The sequence below is a fragment of the Rattus norvegicus genome, chromosome 1 (genome assembly GCF_036323735.1).
Source record: "Rattus norvegicus strain BN/NHsdMcwi chromosome 1, GRCr8, whole genome shotgun sequence".
Lineage (NCBI taxonomy): Eukaryota > Metazoa > Chordata > Mammalia > Rodentia > Muridae > Rattus > Rattus norvegicus.
In genome coordinates, this window is record NC_086019.1 from 195483049 (window position 1) to 195504010 (window position 20962).

Sequence of the window (20962 nt, forward strand, 5' to 3'; positions counted from 1 at the left end):
ACTATATCTTGTGCTATATATTGTACTGTATCATAATACAAAGAGAGTGATATTCTTCCCAATGAGTCTGGATCATGTAAGTAGCAGGTTTCATCTCTGGAAAGACTTAGTTTACAGCACCACGGAGTGTGCTTTGAATTTGGGTGTTTTAACCAACTCAGAAAGACATGAAACAATAATGTTCCTCATACCAGTTTCCCCAACAACAAAGGCAGATGGCATTGACAGTGGGATGTAGTGTAACCAGAAAAGGAGTAAAACCTTCCCATCAGTTGACTGATGTTCCTTTGTGTTTCATATCAGGCAGCACCACCGCTGTGGTAGAAGTAACTCCTTTATCTGGTAAGGGCCTCTGCCCACCACACTGCACAGGTAGAAAGGACAGCGGGGTGGTTGCCATGACACTGGGGCTAAATGAGAACAGACTTGAGGGTGGTTATCATTGTCTTTGAGCAGAGTGGCTCATCAAACCAGACCCAGCACTAGAAACAAGGTGATGGGAGGATTAGTAGAACAGAGAGAGCTCCTTAGCCAGGTCAGAATTTCTGATAACACACACATGCATATACACACATGCATACACACACATTCTCTCTCTCTCACACACACACACACACACACACACACACACACACAATACAGAGAGAGAGAGAGAGAGACCACATACACATATGTACCATATCCTTCAACACACAACACCCCATACATACATACACACTCCATCTATAACCACTCCTATGGGTAATTTCAATGCTCTCTTTGGTTCTTGGATATTTGCTTAGATAAATAACCATTACATTGCTGAATCTCCTTGACATTCATTCACCATCAATGGGGCATCCCGTCTCTCTTGTGTTGTTTAATCTAGTGAGATAGAGTACTAACTTACTGTGTTGTATTAAAAAGAGATTTTTAGCTTGTTCAATGATCATATTGACCACAACATAGAGATCAATGAAAGGACATTCATTTCACATATGTATATGCAAGCATATGTGTATTATTTATGTGTATGCAAATGTCTAAGTGTGTGTTCATGTGTATAGTACATATGTGTGCATGTTCATATGCACATGTGCACATGTGTATAGACCACAGAACAATCTCTGATGTCTTTCTCAGAAATGCCAGCCACTTCCTAACAAACAGGAGCTCTCCTGGAGTTCACTGATTAGATTACCCCAGCTAGCCAGCAAGCCGGAGAGATGCTCTTGTCTTTGTCTTCCTGGTGTCAGGATTTAAAGTGCATACCACCAATCCTTTGACCTTTATGTGGGTTCTGAGGATCAAATTCAGGTTCTCATGCTTGGGAGTCATTTCCATGGCCCAAACACTCAGGTAACAATTCCTGCTCTGGATTTGCTTACAGATGTGCCTTTAACCTCCACCGAAGAGGAGAGCTCCTCTGGTAATGCTTTCTGATTGTCATGCCTTTGTGTTTTTATTCCCGTAAAATATCTCCCCCTTTCTATTAAGCAAATGAACCAAGAGTGCCTCTTCTCTTTATCTATAGACACATCTTCAACCTCAACAGAATCAAGCCCTCCAAATGGTAAAGCCTGTTGTGTTGTTTCTTATTGGTCATGTTGTATTTAGAAAGTGATCCTACTTAATGATATTGGCCACAGTGAAAAGATACAGCCAACATGGTTCTGCTTGTTTTTTTTTTTTTTTTTTAGAGCTATGAATTTTTTTTATTAACTTGAGTATTTCTTATTTACATTTTGTTTTTTTTTTTTTTATTAACTTGAGTATTTCTTATATACATTTCGAGTGTTATTCCCTTTCCCGGTTTCCGGGCAAACATCCCCCTCCCCCCTCCCCTTCCTTATGGGTGTTCCCCTCCCAACCCTCCCCCCATTGCCGCCCTCCCCCCATAGACTAGTTCACTGTGGGTTCAGTCTTAGCAGGACCCAGGGCTTCCCCTTCCACTGGTGCTCTTACTAGGATATTCATTGCTACCTATGGGGTCAGAGTCCAGGGTCAGTCCATGTATAGTCTTTAGGTAGTGGCTTAGTCCCTGGAAGCTCTGGTTGCTTGGCATTGTTGTACTTTTGGGGTCTCGAGCCCCTTCAAGCTCTTCCAGTTCTTTCTCTGATTCCTTCAATAGGGGACCTATTCTCAGTTCAGTGGTTTGCTGCTGGCATTCGCCTCTATATTTGCTGTATTCTGGCTGTGTTTTAAAGTATCCTGTTCTCTGGGTTTCTACACAGATGCATCTTCAGTCTCAGCAGAAGAGGAGACATCCTCTGGTAACATTTTCAACTTGAATTTCTGAAGTTAAATATACTCAGTACTTTTAATCTTTCTGTTTTGGCGGTGGTGCTTAGAAGCAAGTTTCTTCTTGTCTTTGTTTATTGATTCTACTTCAGTGCCAGCAGAAGCAACCTCTCCAACTGGCAAAGTCCCCCACGATGTTGTTTAACTACAGAGATGTGCTCATTTTTTAATCTTATTTAATTTTAATGTATTAATATTCATCTTTGATGTTTATTATCATGTTTAAATTATATATAATATGCTTCATTTTGACATTTCATACATTTGTATATACTTTATTTTTATCAGATTTACCCCACTACTCTCTCTTGTCCCCTCCCCCTCCTATTGATCTCCCTCTTCTACTTTCAAGTGGTGTGTGTGTGTGTGTGTGTGTGTGTGTGTGTGTGTGTGTGTGTGAACCAATGAGTATAAATTGGGCTACTTACAAGGGCAGAGAGAGGGGTTATTTGCAGAAGCAGTGGACAGATGTCTAAAGAAAATGTCTCTCCCTCCCTAGCCAACATTTACTGTCTATAACACCTCAGAGAAGGAAAAAGGCTTCATAAGTGCCCCTCTCCATGACAGAGTAATAGTGGGCTCTGTCTTGTCCAGGTCTTGGCACAGGTAGTCTGAAGTTTCGAGAGAGTCATAGGAACACCATGTCCAGAAGACAGCATCCCCAATCACTAGGACCCTTCATGTAGAACTTACCTTCTGCTTTGAAGCTTTCTCTTTCTTCAGATGCAGTATGAGTTGTTATAACTAACCACAAACATAAACGAAACTCACAATCAAACCAACTCCTCATCAACAATGTTCCCTGAGCTTGGAGGGGGTGACGTGGTCCCACTTAGGGCTGAAACTTTAAGTCAGTTGTTATTAACATTTTGAATATCTATGAGCCTCTTCAGAAACCACTATCCACAGCAAAAAGAAGCTTTTTCTGACCAAAGCAGAAACCAGCACCAATCTACAGGCATACACGCAATTATTTAGATGTCAACTTGACAGCCGTATAAATTCCATTTAGCAAAATAACAGCAGTACCTTTCCTACCAGACCTGTCACCTCCTACTCCATGGGCTTTTGACCAGGCGTACAGTATTCGACTCCTAGAGGGCCTTCTCAAATCCAAGCAGAAAAGAGTTGGTTACATCTACAACAGTAATGTCACTCATACATCCACGGGCATCTCTCGCCTGGCAAATCAATAGTACAACATGCAGAATTCAGGAAGACTGTTGGTAACAGGGCTTCTCCAACAGCCTGAAGAATACCATCCAGCACAGTGACAGCTAGCCAGCAAGAAGAAGGCTTACAGCTCAGTTCCGCCCCGATTTCTGTTGACCCAGTAAGCAAAGCATGTGGTGTCTCCAGCCACAGAGATAGACTCCTTATTTGACATGTCATATTTAGAAAATTAATCTGCTTATTTATCATATTGACTACAAAGCAAGGATCTATGGAAAGACACTCATTTGAAAGCATCCTGTCTCTGGGTTTATACACAGATGCATCTTCAGCCTCAGAAGAAGAAGAAACATCTTCAGGTAATGTTTTCTGACTGTCACATTTCTTTAATACAATCAGAGACTTTCTTCTTTCAATTTGGCAACTGACCCCACCTCGATAGGTTTCTTCTACTTTCCATTCGTTATATGTGTCTTCAAGTTCAGAAAGAGACTTCTTCAGCGGGTCAAGTCTCCTATGGTGCCATTTAACTGATGAGAAATTATTCTTATCCGTCATGTTGTATTTAGAAAATGAGCCTACCTAAGGTTCATGTTGACTGCAAAGCAAAGATCAAAGACAATCATTTCTTCTGAACATATGCATGAGTGTTCACATGTGAAGGTGCATGTGTGTGCATAGGTATTATTGTATATGGAGACAGAGAAGGAATAAAACCCACTTCCTTTGGGGCAGGTCTTTCATTAGCCTGGAGTTCACTAATTAGGCTGGAGCAGCTGGCCAGTAAGCCGCATGGATCCTCATGTCTCTGTCTTTCCGCTGCTGAGATTACAAGCACACACCAGCACTCCCAGCATTTTTTATGTAATTTCTGGAAATTTAGCTCAGATTCACAGGCTGGGCCATTCTTCCAGCCCAAGACATTAATTTTAAAGCATCCCATCTTTCTTTCTGGATTTATACACAGGTGTATCTTCATCAGAGGAAGTGGCCTCTTCTGGTAAAGTTTTCTACATTAATTTAAATGCAGTGAGAGCCTTTCTTCCTTCTAATTGGTAAGCAATCTGGATATGCCTCTTTTTATCTTTGTCTATAGACGTTTCTTCACCCTCAGCAGACACAAGTTCTTCAAACGGTAAAGGCCCACATTGCACTGATAACCAATGAGATGAGTTTCTTATTTGTCATGCTGAATTAGACAGTGAACCTACTTAATGACTGCAAGGTAAAGATAGTGAAAACACCCCAAGCATTGTTTTACCCATGTTAGAGCATGCTGTTCTCTGGGTTTCTACACAGATGCATCTTCGGCCTCAGCAGAAGAGATATCCTCTGGTAATGGGTTTCGGGGTTTTGTTTGTGTGTCTGTTTGTTTGACTGTCAAATTTCTTACCAAATGATCAGAGCTCTTTTTCTTTCTCTTTGGAAAGTGGTCATAGACATGTCTTCTTCTCTTCGTTCATAGATATGTCTTCAACCTCGGCAGAAGGGGAGAGTGGACAGTCAACTGGTAAGGCCCCTCACGGTGTTGTATTCCAACTAATGAAATGCGGAGTTTGTCTTTGAGGAATTTTGTTATCATGTATTAATTATACATAAAAGGTTTAATTATGGCATTTTCATACCCACGTCTACTATAGTAACTCTCAACAGGCTATCCTGTTCTCTCACACTCTCTAATTTTGTTTGTCTTCTCAGCTTGGCCATCTTCTCTTCTCATATATTTGTTTCATGAACTAATTAGCTTAATTAAGTTATTAGGAGTTTCCCCAGAAGGGAGTTATTTGCAAGATTGTTGGCAACTTACCAGGGCTACACCACTGAAGAAACTGTCCCTCCCAGCAGCCATTTACTCTAATAGATCCTCAGTGAGGAGTGAGGTCTCATGAGCTCCTCCCTTCTCCATGATGGAATGGTAATGAGACTGATCGTGTGCAGATAATCACAGCGTCTGAGAGCCCACCAACCATATCCACCATACGCCACCTTCCCTCCCTCATGTGCCTTCCTCGTCACCCTCTCATTGTGATACTTCCTGACACTTGGAAGGGGTGATCCAGAGGTCCCCTTCAATGGTGACTTACCATGAGAACATTGACCAGTTATGAGTCTCTTCAATAGCCATCAACCACTGCAAGGAAGAGCTTCTCTGATCAAAGCTGACAGCTACTCTAACCTGCTTGCATGAATATAAACATTTCAAAGGAAAACTGAAAGGCACACCACTTTCACTTAGCAGTACAGCAGAAGTATTTTCCCCACAAAGACATTTCACACCTCCAGGTCAGGTTTTTGGTGCTAGACATAAATTCCCTCCTATGAGGATAAGTTCAACTCTACCTACAAAGGACTTGGCTGCCTCCAGCAATGTGACCCTGACACCACTGGGCATATATGGCCTGAACGGTCAGTATTGCAGTCTGCAGGGCCCACAGCTGAGGTGTGTTGCTGATGACAGTTCTTTCCCAGGAATCTACCTAGTACCTTCCAACACTGTGAGAGCTAGCCAGGGGGAGCAAGCTTCCAGATCAGTTCCAGCTTTAGATCGAGTGCTATCTTCAGCAGCAGAGATGGGCTTCTTATTTGACATTTTGTATTTAGAAGATGCACCTACTTAATAATTACACTGACCACAAAATAAATATCAGTGAAAGCCACCCACTTTAAGGCATCTTGTTCTCTGGGTTTATACACAGATGCATCTTCAGCCTCAGTGGATGCCTCCTCTGGGAATGTGTTTTGACTGTCAAATTTATCAAACATAGAGCTTCTCCTCTTTCTGTTTAGTAAAGGAAGCCAGGTATATCTGCTCCTCTCTTTATATAGAGTTATTTCTTCAGCAGAAGTAAGATCTTCAACTGTTTAGTCCCCTATTGTGATGACGCATACATATGGGTGTGTGTGCACACGCATGCTCATGTGTTGTTCAGGTGCTCTTGTGCCTATGTATACACATATGTGAAGGATGGGTCTCTCATAGGCCTGGAGCTCACTAATTAGCCTGGAGTTTCTGGCCAGAGGCATAAGGTTCCTCTTGTCTCTGCTTTCCCAGTGCTGGGGTCACAAGCCCACACAACTCCAGGCATTTTCACATGGGTTCTGGGAAATGATCTCAGATTCACAAGTCTTCAAGGCAAGTACCTTACCCATGAGCCGTGTTCTCAGTCCATGATGCTCATCCTATAACTCATTGTTTTCTGGCTCTATACACAGATGTGTCTTCAGGCTCTGCAGAAGATACTGCCTCTGGTAATGGTTTCTGCCTGCCATGTTTTTAAATTAGACAAATGACAGGCTTTTCCCATTTGACAAATTATCTAAATATATACATTTCTCTTTGTTTACAGACAGCTCTTCATCCTCAGCAGAATCAGGCTCTCCAACTGGTAATGTCCCCAATATTCTGTTTAGCTAAATGAAATTAATTTACCAGTCATGTTGTAATTTAGACCATGAGCCTATTTAATAATTATATTGACCATAAAATAAAGTCCAGTGACAAAAAAGTCATCTTCTACACACTCGTGGATGCTGTGTTGCATAGAAAGTGTGAGCACCGTTCTTCATGTGTGTATGAACTTAGAGGACAACCTCAGATGTCATCCCCAGGAATGTTTGTCCACTTCCTTTGAGATAAGAGTCTCTCATTGGCCCAGAGCTCACTTATTAGGTCAGAGTGACTGAACACAGAGCTATAGGGATCCTCCTTGCTCTGTCTCCCCAGTGCTGGGAATATAGTGCACACAACCACTTCTCACATTTTTATATGGATTCTACGGATTGATCTTGGGTTCACATATTTGTAAAATAAGCACTTTACCTACCGAGCCATCCTCCCAGTTGGATATACTAATTTTAAGGCATAATATTTTCTGGGTTTATACACAGTTGCATCTTCATCAGCAGAAGATCCCTCCTCTGTAATTTTTCTGCTCGTCACGTTTCTTAAATACATGGAAGTTTTTACTCTTCCTATTTGGCAAATGACCTGGCCATGTCTCTTCTTTCTTTGTCTACAGATAGTTCTTCAGGCTCAGCAGCAGCAAGCTCTTCAAGTGGTAAAGCCCTTCATTGTGCTTCATTGTGCTTCATAGCTAGTGACGAGATTCCTTACTTGCTGTGGTATTTTAGACAGTGACCTGAATATACACATTCATCACAAAGTAAAGTGAGTGAAAACCACCCCCAATATCAGTCCTCATCTCAAAGTATCCTGTTCTCTGGGGTCACACCCAGATCCATCCTGAACTACCACAGAGAACATCTCCTCTGGTGATCTTTTCAACCCATTATATTTCTTAAGTGAAATACAGTCATAGTCTTTCTGGTTCTTGTTTGGAAAGTGATCGCACATCCATTTCTTCTTCTCTGTGATCGTAGACATGTCTTCAACCTCAGAAGAAGAGAAGAGTGGGGAGTCAAGTGGTAAATTCCTTCACTGTGTTGTTTAAACAATGAAATGCTTTTTTACATCTTAGTTATATGTACTGTGCATGCACATGTATGTGCTATACACATGAGTGTGGGTGCCCAAAGTTACCAGAGACTCTGGATCCAACTAGAGCTGGAGTTACAGATGGCTGTGAGCCACCAATGTGAGTGCTGGAAAGTGAACTGGAGTCCTCTGGAAGAACAGCAAGCCGTCTTGACCCTAGAGCAATCTCTCCAGCCCTTCTTTTTCAAAAATAACATTTAATTATACAGAAGAGTGAATTTCATTATGAAATGTTCATAAAGTACATGTTTTGATGATATTCACACCCAGTGCTCTCTCTGGTCCTCCCTCCTCACACTTCTCCTAATCCTATTCCTCTTCCCAGTGATGTCCTCTCCTACTTTAATGCTTTCCATTTTAGGGACCATTGAGTTGATTTGGGTCACTGGAGAAGCATAGTTGAGTGGTTATTTCTGGAAGCGTTGGCAACTTAGCAGTGGCTGTGCCACTGAATAAATGTCTCTCCCTCCCATCACAATCAGTTATTGTATAGACCCTTTGGGGTGGCAGGTTCTCCCACTCCCATGACAATAATTAAAGGCTCAACCTTGGGAGAGTCCGTGTGCAGGTAATTACAGTGGCAGAGAGGTCGTGAGCACAATTGTACCCTCCATACTCATCCCTTCCTCCACCTTTTACACTTGGTTTATTTGTAAAGTTTTTAATGTGTGCTTTGTATTGAAGTACAAGTCATCAGAGCTAACCAAACCTTAAATGAAATTCATGATGAACCTGCTTCCTGTTGCAGGATACCCCCTGATCTCAGAGAGAACACAGAGGTGCCCCATCTAAGGCTGACTATTCAAACCATTTACTATCATTTTGATCAGTTATGAGTCTATACAGAAAATATCACCCACTGCAAAAAGAAGCTTCTGTATCCAAAGCCAGCACTAATCAAATCAGAATTACTTAGATGTCAATATGGCAGGCATATCACATCCATTTAGCAAAACGGCAAACATAGCCTTGCCACTAGAACCTATCACAAACTTTTGATCGGGTTTCTATATGAAATTTCTATGGAGTAGCCTAACATTCATTCAGAAGAGAGTTGGTCACATCTTCAACAGACATGCTGCTCTGACACCAGTGGGCATATATGGCCTGAAGGGTCAGAATTGCAGCCTGCAGAGCTCACAGCCGAGGTGTGCTAATATTGACAGTTCTTTCCCAGGAATCCGCATAGTACCTTCCAAGACTGTGAGAGCTAGCCAGGGGGAGAAAGCTTCTAGATCAGTTCCAGCTTCAGACTGTGTGTCTATCTTCAACAATATAGTTTTCCTATTTGCCATGTTGTGTTTAGAAAATAAATCTACTTAAGTCATATTGGCCACAATGCAAAGGTCAGTAAGACTTTTAAATCAACCTGTTCTCTGGGTTACACACAGATGCATCTTCAGACTCGGCACAGGAGACCTCTTCAGGTAACCTTTTCAACTCATCACTTCTATTGATGTAAACACAATCTGTTATGTGTAATTTAAAAAAAACTTGCTACTGCCTTCCCAGAAGCTCAGTCCGTGCTCCAACCTCTCCAGGTTCCTTTTGCTCCACCTGGCTTAGCCCAGAATCAAACAAAACCAACCCCCAATCCCGGGAAAGGCCGAAGCTGCTGTCCATACTTCACTGATTCCCTTTCGGCTTTTTAGTTCCTCTAGGCTTGAAGCCAGCTACTGCCCTGCCTTTGCCTATGGATAAAAACACTTTAGAAAGCTTTGTTATGGGCTGGAGAGATGGCTCAGTGGTTAAGAGCACTGACTGCTCTTCCAGAGGTCCTGAGTTCGATTCTCAGCAACCACATGGTGGCTCACAACCATCTGTAATGAGATCTGATGCCCTCTTCTGGTGTGTCTGAAGGCAGCTACAGTGGACTTATATATAATAAATAAATAAATGTTTTTTTAAAAAAAAGAAAGAAAGAAAGCTTTGTTATTTTAGAACTTGTCAGAGAATAATCAATCTCCTGCCTTAATCCTATCAGCTAACAGTTAGCTCCTGCCTTCCCCCAGGTCTTACATGATTGATTGTGCTTCTTGTTCCAGAGCCCTCCTCTTTCCCTGGGTCTCTGCGATTCTTCCTAGGACCCGGAAGTCCCACCTTTACCCTTCGTCCAGCAATTGGCTTTGACTTCCTTTATTGACCAAATCAAGAACCAATTAGGGAGCCATATCAACCCCCTACAACATAGCTTTTTTTTTTTTTGACCCAGTTGGTAAGATATAATTACCCACTTAAACATACAAAGCCCGGTACCATCCATCCCTTGAGAACATTAATAACAACCTGTAAATACACAGAGCAGAATCTAACTACTCAGTCTCCATTGTCCTGCCACAGCTTATCTCTCTCTTCTCTTTCTTACCATTCCAGTCTCCTCCCCTTCCTTCAAACTTCTCTCCCACCCATCCTTCCTTCTCCAATGACAGGCCTCCTTCTATCCTGTACCTGCCCCCCACCTGTATTTTACAAATTCAATGGGGGAGAAGTTTCTGGTAAAGTCACCTAATTCCTGAGTAAGTGTCTAGGCAGCTGTCCTTGGAGCAGTGGAATTAGCATCAAAATACAGATAACTCCAGGGAAAACAACAACATTTCTCCCTTTTTGTCCAGTTCAAAAGCCTTTTCACTTATAAATTGAGTACAATTATTACCATTTTACAATTTATAAAGCATATGATACACTCAACATCCAGTTCATCACTGTATCAGTTAAACAGAACACTTAGTTATCAATTCCAGCTTACAAAAGGCTTAAAATCTATATTATATCTTGGCTAGCTTGTATACTATCTGATAACTATCCAATAAAATATGTATATTCAGAGTTAAACAGCCTGATAGGCTATGAGATTATAATCAGTCTTCAACCCCGTCAGAAATCTAAGAATGACCAAATATCTATACACATAGGAAGCCTAACACGGCTTCTAGAACTGAGAGGTTGTAGAGACAAATCTCCTCTAGCACAGTCCCCTGTTAGCAACATGTGAGTCTTCAGCCTTCTGGCCCAAAATCAACTGACAGACTGTTGAAATGCAGATTTGGAAGGGCTGATCACCCTGTCTCGGCAGAGTTTATCAGCCAACTATTCTGCATAATTTGTCCTTTTCTGGACAGTATTGGTCTGCAGATGAAACAGGCAGTTTTGTCCAGTGGCTGCCCAGCCACAAAGTATTGCCTCACCTGGAGGTAGAGATGTTCACAATCTTCATTAAATCCACCAAAGGGGAACTGTTAGGAGCACATATGTCTCAACAAAAGATAAATAACTTTAAATCTCAAATTTTGTGGATTTCTGACGTTTTTGAAAACCATCTACCTATAATGTAAGACAATCTGTACAACATAGCTTTTCCTCTTTCCATTAGGAAAAAACACAGTATAAGTGTGCCCTTCCCCTATGGATTTATAGCTATTCTTCAAGTTCAACAGAAGCAGGCTCTCCACCTGGGAGACTACCTCTTAGTTGTACTTACATATTCAGTTAGTTTGTCATGCTTAAAAAATAACACCAGTTAATGATTATCTTGTCAGAAGATTAAAAATGAAAAAATATCCAGTACGTGTGCATGTGCACATGCATGTGCATGTTCCTGTGTGATAGTGCATGCCTGCTCAGGCGTTCTGGCACCTGTGTGAATGTGGATGTGGATGGTGGGAAACGGTGTTGAGTATTAACCTCAGTAACATCCATCTCCTTTGAGACAGGGTCTCTCACTGGCCTGGAGCTCACTAATTAGGCTAGAGTGACTGGGCTTGGGGTTTCTTTTATCTGTGCCTTTCCAATCACAAGCTCACACAACTCCAGGCATTTTTACATGGGTTCTGGGAATGGATCCTGGATTCACAAGTTCTCAACACAAGTTCTTTACTTACTGAGCCATGCACATAGCCCATGATTTTACGACTCCCTATTTTCTGATTCAATCCAGTCTCTGAAGAAGATTGCTCCTCTGGTAATGTTTTTCTGCCTGTCGTGTTTTTAACGTGTCACTTAAAAAAGGACAGCTCTCTTTTTTTCCTGTTTTGTAAACTATCTCCATGTCTATTTCTCCTTGTCTATAGATAGTTCTTCAGCCTCAGCAGAAGCAAGTTCTCCAGGTAAAGCCCTCTACTGTGCTTTTAACTAATGAAGCAAATGCCTTATTTTCTGTGTTTCATTTAGACAGTAAACTTATTTAAATAACCACATTAATCACAAAGTGAAGTGTGTGAAAACTACCCCAGTACCACTCTACCCATTTCAAAGCATCCTGTTCTCTGGGGTCACGCCCAAGATCCATCCTGAACCACCGCAGAGAACATCTCCTCTGGTGATCTTTCCGACACAATCACAGTTTTTCAGCTTTCTCTTTGGAAAGGGATCCTATGTTCATTTCCTCTTCTCTGTTCATAGACGTGTCTTCAGCCTCAGCAGAAGGGAAGAGTGGAGAGCCAAGTGGTAAGGCCCCTCATGGTGTTGTTTTAACTAAGGATAAGTGCTTTTGTCTTCGCATTAACTATACCTAATAATGAGTGTTGTTGTGACCATTTCACGCGTTGTGCAGTGTGTTTTGATTGTATTCACCTCCATCACCTCCCCTGTGCCTTACTAACTCTGTTCCTCTTCCCAGCTAGGCCCTCTTCTACCTCCGTGTCTTTATGTTATGATCTTATCAGTTTAATTAAGATTGCTTAGCAAAGCGTAGGCAAGGGGTTATACAAACGAGCACAGACAACTTATCAATGGCCACCATGCTGACCAAAGCTCCCCACTCACTCTCCCTCAGCCACCATCAACTACCTGTGGGAGGGGTTAAGCCTCACGAGCGCCCCTTCTTTCCACGATGGATGGTGTTGAGCCCACTCCTGTCTTGTGCAAACAATCACAGCTGCTGATAGCCAAGGGTGCAACATCTATGTTGTGTCTGGCAGATAATGTTCTAAAGCACGCTAGGACTTCCTCCTGCTGTTATGATCTTTCTGCTCCCTCTTCCATGCTGTTTCCTGAGACCCAGAAGGATAATATTGATGTCTCATTGGGGGCACAAAAGTCACTTATTCTCAACACTTTGGCCAACTGTGGATGTCTGCAATAACCACAAACCCTTGCAAAAGCAAACTGCCCTGGTCAAACCCAGCAGCAACGGTAACATACGAACATATCTGTAAGTATTTAGATGCCAACTTGACAGGCACAGTGTGTCCACTCAGCAAGACAACTGCAGAAGCTTCTCCACTCCACCTCCCGAGACCAGGTTTGCAATACTAGATATAAACCCCCTTCTTTAGAGAGGACTTCAAATCCAGTCAGAAAGCATACCAGTCACGCGACTCTTACAGCTGTGAGCACATCATGCCTGGCATGTTAGTGGTGCAGTATTACAGGTTCATAGCTGAGAGAGACTGTGGAAATTCCCTCTCAACAGCCCAGAGAGAACCTTCCAGCACTGTGAAAACTAGCCAGCAGAGAGAAAGCTTCCACTGTTGTCCACACTTCATTTCTTTGGGTTCTGCAACCCAAGAACTTGTGTCTTTGTTAACATTCCTATATTTCTTATTTGTCATCTTGTATTTAGAAAAGAAACCTACTTAATGTTTGTGTTGACCACTAACCAAAGGTCAATGAAAAGAGACCCTTTGTAAAGCATCCCGCTTTCTGTGCTTTTCCACAGATGCATCTTCGACTTCTGCAGAAGAAGAGACATCCTCAGGTGATACTTCCTCTCACTTTCCTTACGTTAAACAACCTTCCTCTAATTGGCAAAGGCATACAATTGTGGGTCTCCTTTCGGTCTCTAGATACGTCTTCAACCTCAGCAGAATCAAGCTCTACAACTGGTAAGTCCCCTGCTTGATGCACTGAGCTGAGCTGCTCATGTGTCATGGTAACTTAGAAAAGGAGCTGAGCAGTCTGGCATCAAATACAGATCTGTGGACGTGTTTGCTTTTTAAATTGCTACTTCTCTGGTTTCTACACAGATACATCTTCAGCCTCAGCATCAGCAGAAGAGTCCAGCTCCTCTGGTAATGTTTTCTGTTGGCACATTTCTTTCTTTTCTTTTTTTTCTTTTTAACCATAATTCATTTTAGTTGCTTATTTTTCTAGTGAGCAAACATAGTGAATAGTTTTAGTGCATCGTTTTTATATACACTTTGATGTTCTCTCTCCCTCTCTCTCTCTCTCTCTCTCTCTCTCTCTCACACACACACACACACATACACACACACACATACACACACATACATACATACACACACACATACACACACACATACACACACATATACACACACATACACACACACATGCACACACACACGCACACACATATACACACACACATGCACACACACACGCACACACATATACACACACATACACACATACACACACATACACATACATATGCACATACATACACACAAATACAATACACACACTGCATATTTTTAGCATTCCATTTTCAGTAAGTCTTCCTCTATTTCATCACATGTGTTCTATTTCCTTCTCCTTTCTTATAATCTCCTTTTCTAAAAAAACAACAAAAAAGAACCTCCTTTTCTCCTCCCACAGCTCCTCTCTGCTGACACTAACATACACACACACACACACACACACACACACACACACACACATATATACACATACATATGATCTGTATATGAGAGAGAATGTAGTATTTGTCTTTCTGATTTTGTTACTTCACATAATATATTTCTAGTTGCATCAATATTCTTCCAGAGTTTGTAATTTAATTTTTATTTACAACTGAATAAAACTCCATCTTGTGTGTATAAGATACATATATATTATATATATAATGTATTATATTATGTGATATATAAATGCTATATATGTAACATTACCCCCCTATCTGGTGATGAGCATGTAGCGACTGAGAACATGGTAGCATACACGTCATTATGCCAGTGTCTCTGTGGTAGGATTTAGATTCCTTTGGGTATACACTCACGCTGGCAGCTGGGTCAGATGATAATTCTCATTTGGTTTTGTGAGACACAGCCACATGATCTTCACAGTAACTTCCACCAGCTGTGAGTAAGGGTACACCCCCACATCGTCATTAGCCTCTGCTCACTTAGTTTCCTAGTGCTAGCCTTTCTGACTGCGTAAAGAGGGAAGTAGTCTGTTTTTTAAAATTTGTGCATGAGTCTGTGTGTGTGTGCATAGATGTGAATGCAAGTGCTGTCTGAGTCCAGAAGAGGGCGTTAGAGCACCTAGCTGGAGGCACAAACAGTTATCCCCCTGATGTGAGTGCCTGAATCTGAGCTTGAGAACTTGAGCAGTACTTGTTCTAACCACTGAGCCACCTCTCCAGTCCTGGAAGTCATCTTACCCTGCATTTTCCTGATGGGTTAACTGTTGAACTAAAAATGTTGACCATTTACCTTTCTTTTCTTTGTAAATTGTCTTATCCCCTTCATCAGTCCAGATATCGACTGGCAGTTTTAAGGTTTAGGGATTTAAATTTTGCAGGTCTTATGTAGTCCAGATAACAAGCACGTGTCTGAATCATAGCTGGAAGAGATTTCCTCCCACTTTGTAGGCTGTGCGTTTACTCCGTTGATAGTTTTTCTTTGGTGTGCAGAAGCTTTTAACTTTCATATAGTCACAGGTTTTTTTCCATTATTTATTTACTCTGCTAATGGAGTCTGTTCAGAAAGGTTTTGCCTAGTTCTCTATCTTTAAATGGAATGTTTCTACCTTGTGAGCGGGACATACAAATCTGATTTCATTCTTCTGTAGATATCCCAGTATTGGCCAGGCTTTTGCTCCCTGTTATATGTTATTTTCTGACCCCAAAGGTTATGATTTTATTTAGCAGGCCTCTTCTCATTGTACAGAAAGTAAAAGTGTTGTTACAACCTTATGAGAGCCACAGATCACTCAGCAATCATAGCTATCCACATGTCAGCAAGAGACTTACATGAAAAATTAATGACCTTAATGGCTTTGCTGGAATTCCCAAGTTTGGTTCCCAAGGTTGGTAATGGAGATTACACTACCAAGGGTAGAGGCTGTCATGGGAACCACTCTTGACTCTGAGCCGATGAGAATCCTGGACTTCTCAGCTTTGATAACCAGCTACCAACGCTACAAACAAGGCCACCAATACCAAATGGTTCTGGTTTTGCAAGTTATTCGGGGTATTAATAATCTCCTTCATCATCTGTTTCTCTCTCCCTCCCTCCACCTCTCCTGCTCTCCCTCCCTCCCTCCACCTCTCCTGCTCTCCCTCCCTCCCTCCACCTCTCCTGCTCTCCCTCCCTCCCTTCCTCCTTCCCTCCACCTCTCCTGCTCACTCTCTAGCATCCCTCCCTCCTTCCCTTCTTCCTTCCACCTTTCCTGCTCGCTCCCTCCCTCCACTTCTCCTGCTCTCTTCCTCATCTTCATCAACTTCCCCATCGTGTCCAAATTCTTCTTCACTGATGACTTTATTTTGTCATCTTCCATATTTTCATCCTCTTTTTCATCAAATTCTTCTTCCTCTCTGTCCTTGTCTTTTCTGTCTCCATCCTCTTCCTCTCTCTTTTTCATGGTAGCATCAACCTCTGTATCTGAGTCAGGGGCTTCCTGGTTCTTTTGGTGACAATCAGCTGGGGCAGGAGCTTGAGGGCATTCTCTTGGTAAACATTCAAGTCAGTGTCATCCCAGTCAACAGATCCAAATCTTTTAGATCATCCACAGTCTTCAGAGGTCCCAAGATGCCAATGTCTTTCCATGCTTTTCCACTTAGACCTAGATCCGTGGCATTTAAAAGTGCTTTTCTCGGTACAGCCACACCTCCAGATATTCTGTGTCTATGAGCTCAAGCTTTTTTAATTTAGTGTCACAAGAAGACTTGAGCACAACATCTAGCCTACACTAATTAAAATTAGGAACTCAAAGTTCACAAATTCTGCCGCTAGCCTCTCAAGTTTCCCAATATTTGATTTTCAGTTGACTAAGACAAGTGCTCCAACAGCTGGTTCCTCAGGTCTTGGTGGATCCTCTTCTTCAGGTCCACAGCCCCCTTCCTCCTTGTCTTCAAATTTAACTTTCACTGGTGGGAGTGAAGGTGGAAGAGGTGTCCTGGACTGTGTCATGTGGGCTGTGGGAGGAGTTGGCCAACAGCACAGTCTGGAACATTTCCTCTGTGCTGATTACCATGGCCCCTGGACCTCCTTCTCCTATTAGGTTTGATCTATTGGAAGTTAAGGTTATATTTGTTAATTTTTCTTCTTTATGTATTTGGGACTGTACTATTGTTTCAGCTCGTTGTAGATCCTTGAAATTCATTTTTCTGCCCAGTCTTGTTTATTGGTGATGCTTTTTGTAGATCCCTGAAACGTCTGCTTGGTCTTGTCTATTGGTAATGCTTTTTTCTGTGTTTTTACTTGACTGCCTCTCCTGGGATTTCTACTGGCTTTTCCAGTGCCAAATCTGTGAACAGTTCACTGGCCATGAGGTCAACATCAATAGCAGTGTTCCAAATAGGTGCCAGCATCAGGCTGAACTGCTCTGTCCCCCGCTTCACTCCACACTCCTTTCACAATGAACTTGACATTCCCTGCTTCAATCCACTTCATTCACAATGAACCTGACCTTCCACAGTGCAGTTTGTGGGAGATGTTCTTTGGAAAATACAGCTAACAATGGGTACTAGGTCAGAGTGTTTTCCAGCACACCGTCAAATTGTATTCATACATACACAACACAGCTTCAATGTTCCCATCATACTCAGAAGTTCATTTCTTAAACACAAGGAGAGCATTTCCCTTCCTGTTTGGCAAATGACCTAGCTATGTCTTTTCTTTTTGTCTACAGAAACTTCTTCAGCCTCAGCAGAGGCAAGATCTCCAGATGGCAAGTTTCCCTTGTGCTATTTAAACTAAAGGAAGGCACTTCTTATCTATTGGGTAGAGTTTGAAAGTGAATCTGCTTAATGATCAAAATGACCACAAAGTAAAGACAGTAGGAAACGCCCTCAATGCCATTCAGTGGAGGTTAAAGCATCCTGTCCTTTGTGTTTACACACCAATGTGCCTTCAGACGCAACAGAAAAGATGTCTGCTAGCCTATCACATTTTTTTAAAAGTTAAACGGTCAGGGCTTTGACAAACGAAGCTATCTCTTTGCTCTTTGTCTACAGATATTTCTTCGACCCCATCAAAGCCAACCTCTCCAAGGGGTGAGTCCCCATTGTTGTCTTCAAACTTACACGATGAGTTTCTGTTTCTCGTGCTCTCCTTGTAAAACAGGCTTGTTCATTGGTCGCACTTGGCATCAAGTAGAGACCAAGACAAATACAGTCATGTAAAGCAGCCTTTTCTCTGCCTCACACACAGACGCCGCTAAGCAGATCCCTGGCGATCTTCTCAACCTGTTGCATTTCTTAACTAAAACACAACTTCAGCTTTTGCTCTTTCTTATGGGAATTAAACCTCTGTATTCAGGACTTGTCTATAACAGAAGCCTGATGTACACAGAAACCTCTGCGTCCTTTCCACAGAGATGGTATTCAGATTCCTTCCCTCAGCCACAGACTGCAACGTGCCCCTCCACTACAGATACCTCCTGCCCGTGCGCTGATATTAATCAGATGAGCCTCTGAAGACAAGTGCAGAGGGCTCACACCTCATTTCGCTGGCTGTGTTGTTTCTGGTCATGCTTATACACACACACACACACACACACACACACACACACACACACACACACACACACACAAATACACTGTGGCAGTAATTCTATCCACTTGTTCTTTTGGTTTGTACTATGCTGTTGGTTAAAGCGAAATGTTCTTCTCTATTTCCCATGTCAGACGAGGCCCCTTCTTCCCTAGACATGTTTCTTGCGGCTCCTGGAGAAACACTTTCTGAGCATCAATCCAACAAAAATTAAGACGCCAGGAGAAGGGAAAAGAGAGGGAATAAGTGTCAAGAGAGGCCAATCAGATTCCCTCTGGCACAGCAGGCCTCTACTGGTTATGACACTGAACGCTGGGATGGCAGGTAGATGCTAGAAACAGGATGAACAGGCTAATAGAGCCTCAGATGCAAAGCCCAGAGGAGAATGTAGAAAAAGTCTCTTACTTTGGAGGAAAAGGAGTCTCGGAGAAGAAACACATTTGTTTATGATCACAGAGCCAGGGCAAGACAAAAATCAGGTATGGAAACTCTCATCCAGATCCTCCCAATGCCCAGGGTTTACTAGGGAATTCCGATTTGGTGACATTTCTCTCTTCAGTAACAAGCCTGCTACTCGCTTAGTTATTAAATTTCAAGTCCTAGTTACTTTGAAAATATCCAAGTTTGAAACTCTATGAAACCTGGTGTCTTAGTTAAGGGTTTACTGCTGTGAACAGACACTATGACCAAGGCAACTCTTATAAAGGACAACGTTTAATTGGGACTGGCTTACAGGTTCAAAGGTTCAGTCCATTACCATCAAGGCAGAAGCATGGCAGCATCCAGGAAGATGTGGGACTGGAGGAGCCACATCTTCATCCAAAGGCAGACAGGAGAAGACTGGCTTTCAGGCAGCTAGAAGGAGGGTCTCAAAACCCACCCCCACAATCACACACCTACTCCAGCAAGCCACACCTAATAGTGCCACGCCCTGAACCATTCATATTCAAACCACTATACCTGGTTAATACCTTTCCAGGTACAGTTAAGATGGCTTCCTCCTTCCCCAGCCCTCTCCCTTTCTGCCTCCATCCTTTATTTCTTCACTTACCAATTCCCCTCTCCCTATCACGACTCCATTTTTGCCAGGAGGTTCCCTCACTTTCCATTCTCACTGGCTCCTGACATCACATGTAGTAGGCTTTTGTTTGCAGACTAGGTGTCACAAAGTACCCATCCTACACAGTTAAGGGCACACATGCCTTCTACTTCCTCTGTGAAAACATGGCAGTCTGAGTCACTTCCTGTTTCAACAGGAAATGCTTCTCAGAAAGGAAGGATGGTATGGTGGCCATTAACCCTCACCATCCTTCTTTCCAAATGCCCAACCCTGAGCCCAGCATAAATGCAACTCCTACAGCTTATTCTCCCAAAATGCAGAATAATTAGAAAGAACATGGGCCCTGAGACTGGAAGGTTTGACCTGGGAATGACCTGGCCCCTTTATACAGTTCCTCTGAGTCTCCTTTTTTTTTTTTTTTCAATCCTAAAGCAGTGATAAAAATTTTCCCAGATTAGTTTTTGTAAGAATTGAGGGTGTAGAGCTAGAGAGATGGCTCAGAGGTTAAGAACACTGGCTGTTCTTCTGGAGGTCCTGAGTTCAATTCCCAGCAACCACATGGTGGCTCACAACCATGGGGCCCTCTTCTGGTGTGTCTGAAGACAAGAACAGTATACTCATATATGTAAAATGAATACTAAATTTTTTTAATTGGGGACGTCGATTATCATGTTGCCCACTGTAGACGTGCAACATGAGAATGTTCTGAAGCCATGTTCCACACACCAGCTTCTCACATACATGTGGAAACGGACCTGGGAGGTGCACACTGCTACGGAACAGGCTTGCTACTGTAGGCCTGCGGTCTAATGCAGAATGTCAGTCAAGCCACATTTTAACCCCTTCTTTTCACGACTTTCTTTTTCCAGCCACGGTTCCAACTTTGACAAAAGTGACTCCGTCGCCTGGTAAGGACCACTGTGCTTGTTGCTGGAGAAAGCTCCATCCTCTGATTTCATCTCGACAGCTGTTGCCAAATTTTCCACCTGGTTTCCCTCATCTAGTTTAATGCAGTATTCCATCTTCCTCACCTAAAACGGCACCTGAGGAACATGGTCGGATATTTCCCGCCCTTTATTCTCAGTCCTTATAAAAATGTTGCCTAGTGACAGTTGTGATAGCACACATCTTTGGTCACCAACACTCAGGGGACAGAGGCATGTGAGTCCCTGTGAGTTTGAATCAGTCTAGTCTACATATAACAAGTTCCGGGGTCCAGCCAGGGCTAAGTAGTGAGACCGAGTCTCAAAAAAAAAAAAAAAAAAGTGCTTATAAAAT

At 42.5% G+C, this 20962-nt stretch overlaps 1 protein-coding gene across 1 annotated transcript in view; it reads left to right on the plus strand.

The window, feature by feature from the left end:
- Positions 1–20962, plus strand: part of Dmbt1l1 (deleted in malignant brain tumors 1 like 1) — a 134440-nt gene that overhangs the window by 102967 nt on the left and 10511 nt on the right. The window contains exons 42-63 of the mRNA XM_063279682.1: positions 304–342; positions 1370–1408; positions 1514–1552; positions 2214–2252; positions 3774–3812; positions 4421–4453; positions 4550–4588; positions 4753–4788; positions 4919–4963; positions 6667–6702; positions 6801–6839; positions 7473–7511; positions 7834–7878; positions 9340–9375; positions 12016–12051; positions 12347–12391; positions 13605–13643; positions 13732–13770; positions 13912–13956; positions 17762–17800; positions 18087–18125; positions 20554–20592. Of these exons, the coding sequence (XP_063135752.1) occupies positions 304–342; positions 1370–1408; positions 1514–1552; positions 2214–2252; positions 3774–3812; positions 4421–4453; positions 4550–4588; positions 4753–4788; positions 4919–4963; positions 6667–6702; positions 6801–6839; positions 7473–7511; positions 7834–7878; positions 9340–9375; positions 12016–12051; positions 12347–12391; positions 13605–13643; positions 13732–13770; positions 13912–13956; positions 17762–17800; positions 18087–18125; positions 20554–20592 (864 nt within the window). The remainder of the gene's footprint in view (positions 1–303; positions 343–1369; positions 1409–1513; positions 1553–2213; positions 2253–3773; positions 3813–4420; positions 4454–4549; positions 4589–4752; positions 4789–4918; positions 4964–6666; positions 6703–6800; positions 6840–7472; positions 7512–7833; positions 7879–9339; positions 9376–12015; positions 12052–12346; positions 12392–13604; positions 13644–13731; positions 13771–13911; positions 13957–17761; positions 17801–18086; positions 18126–20553; positions 20593–20962) is intronic.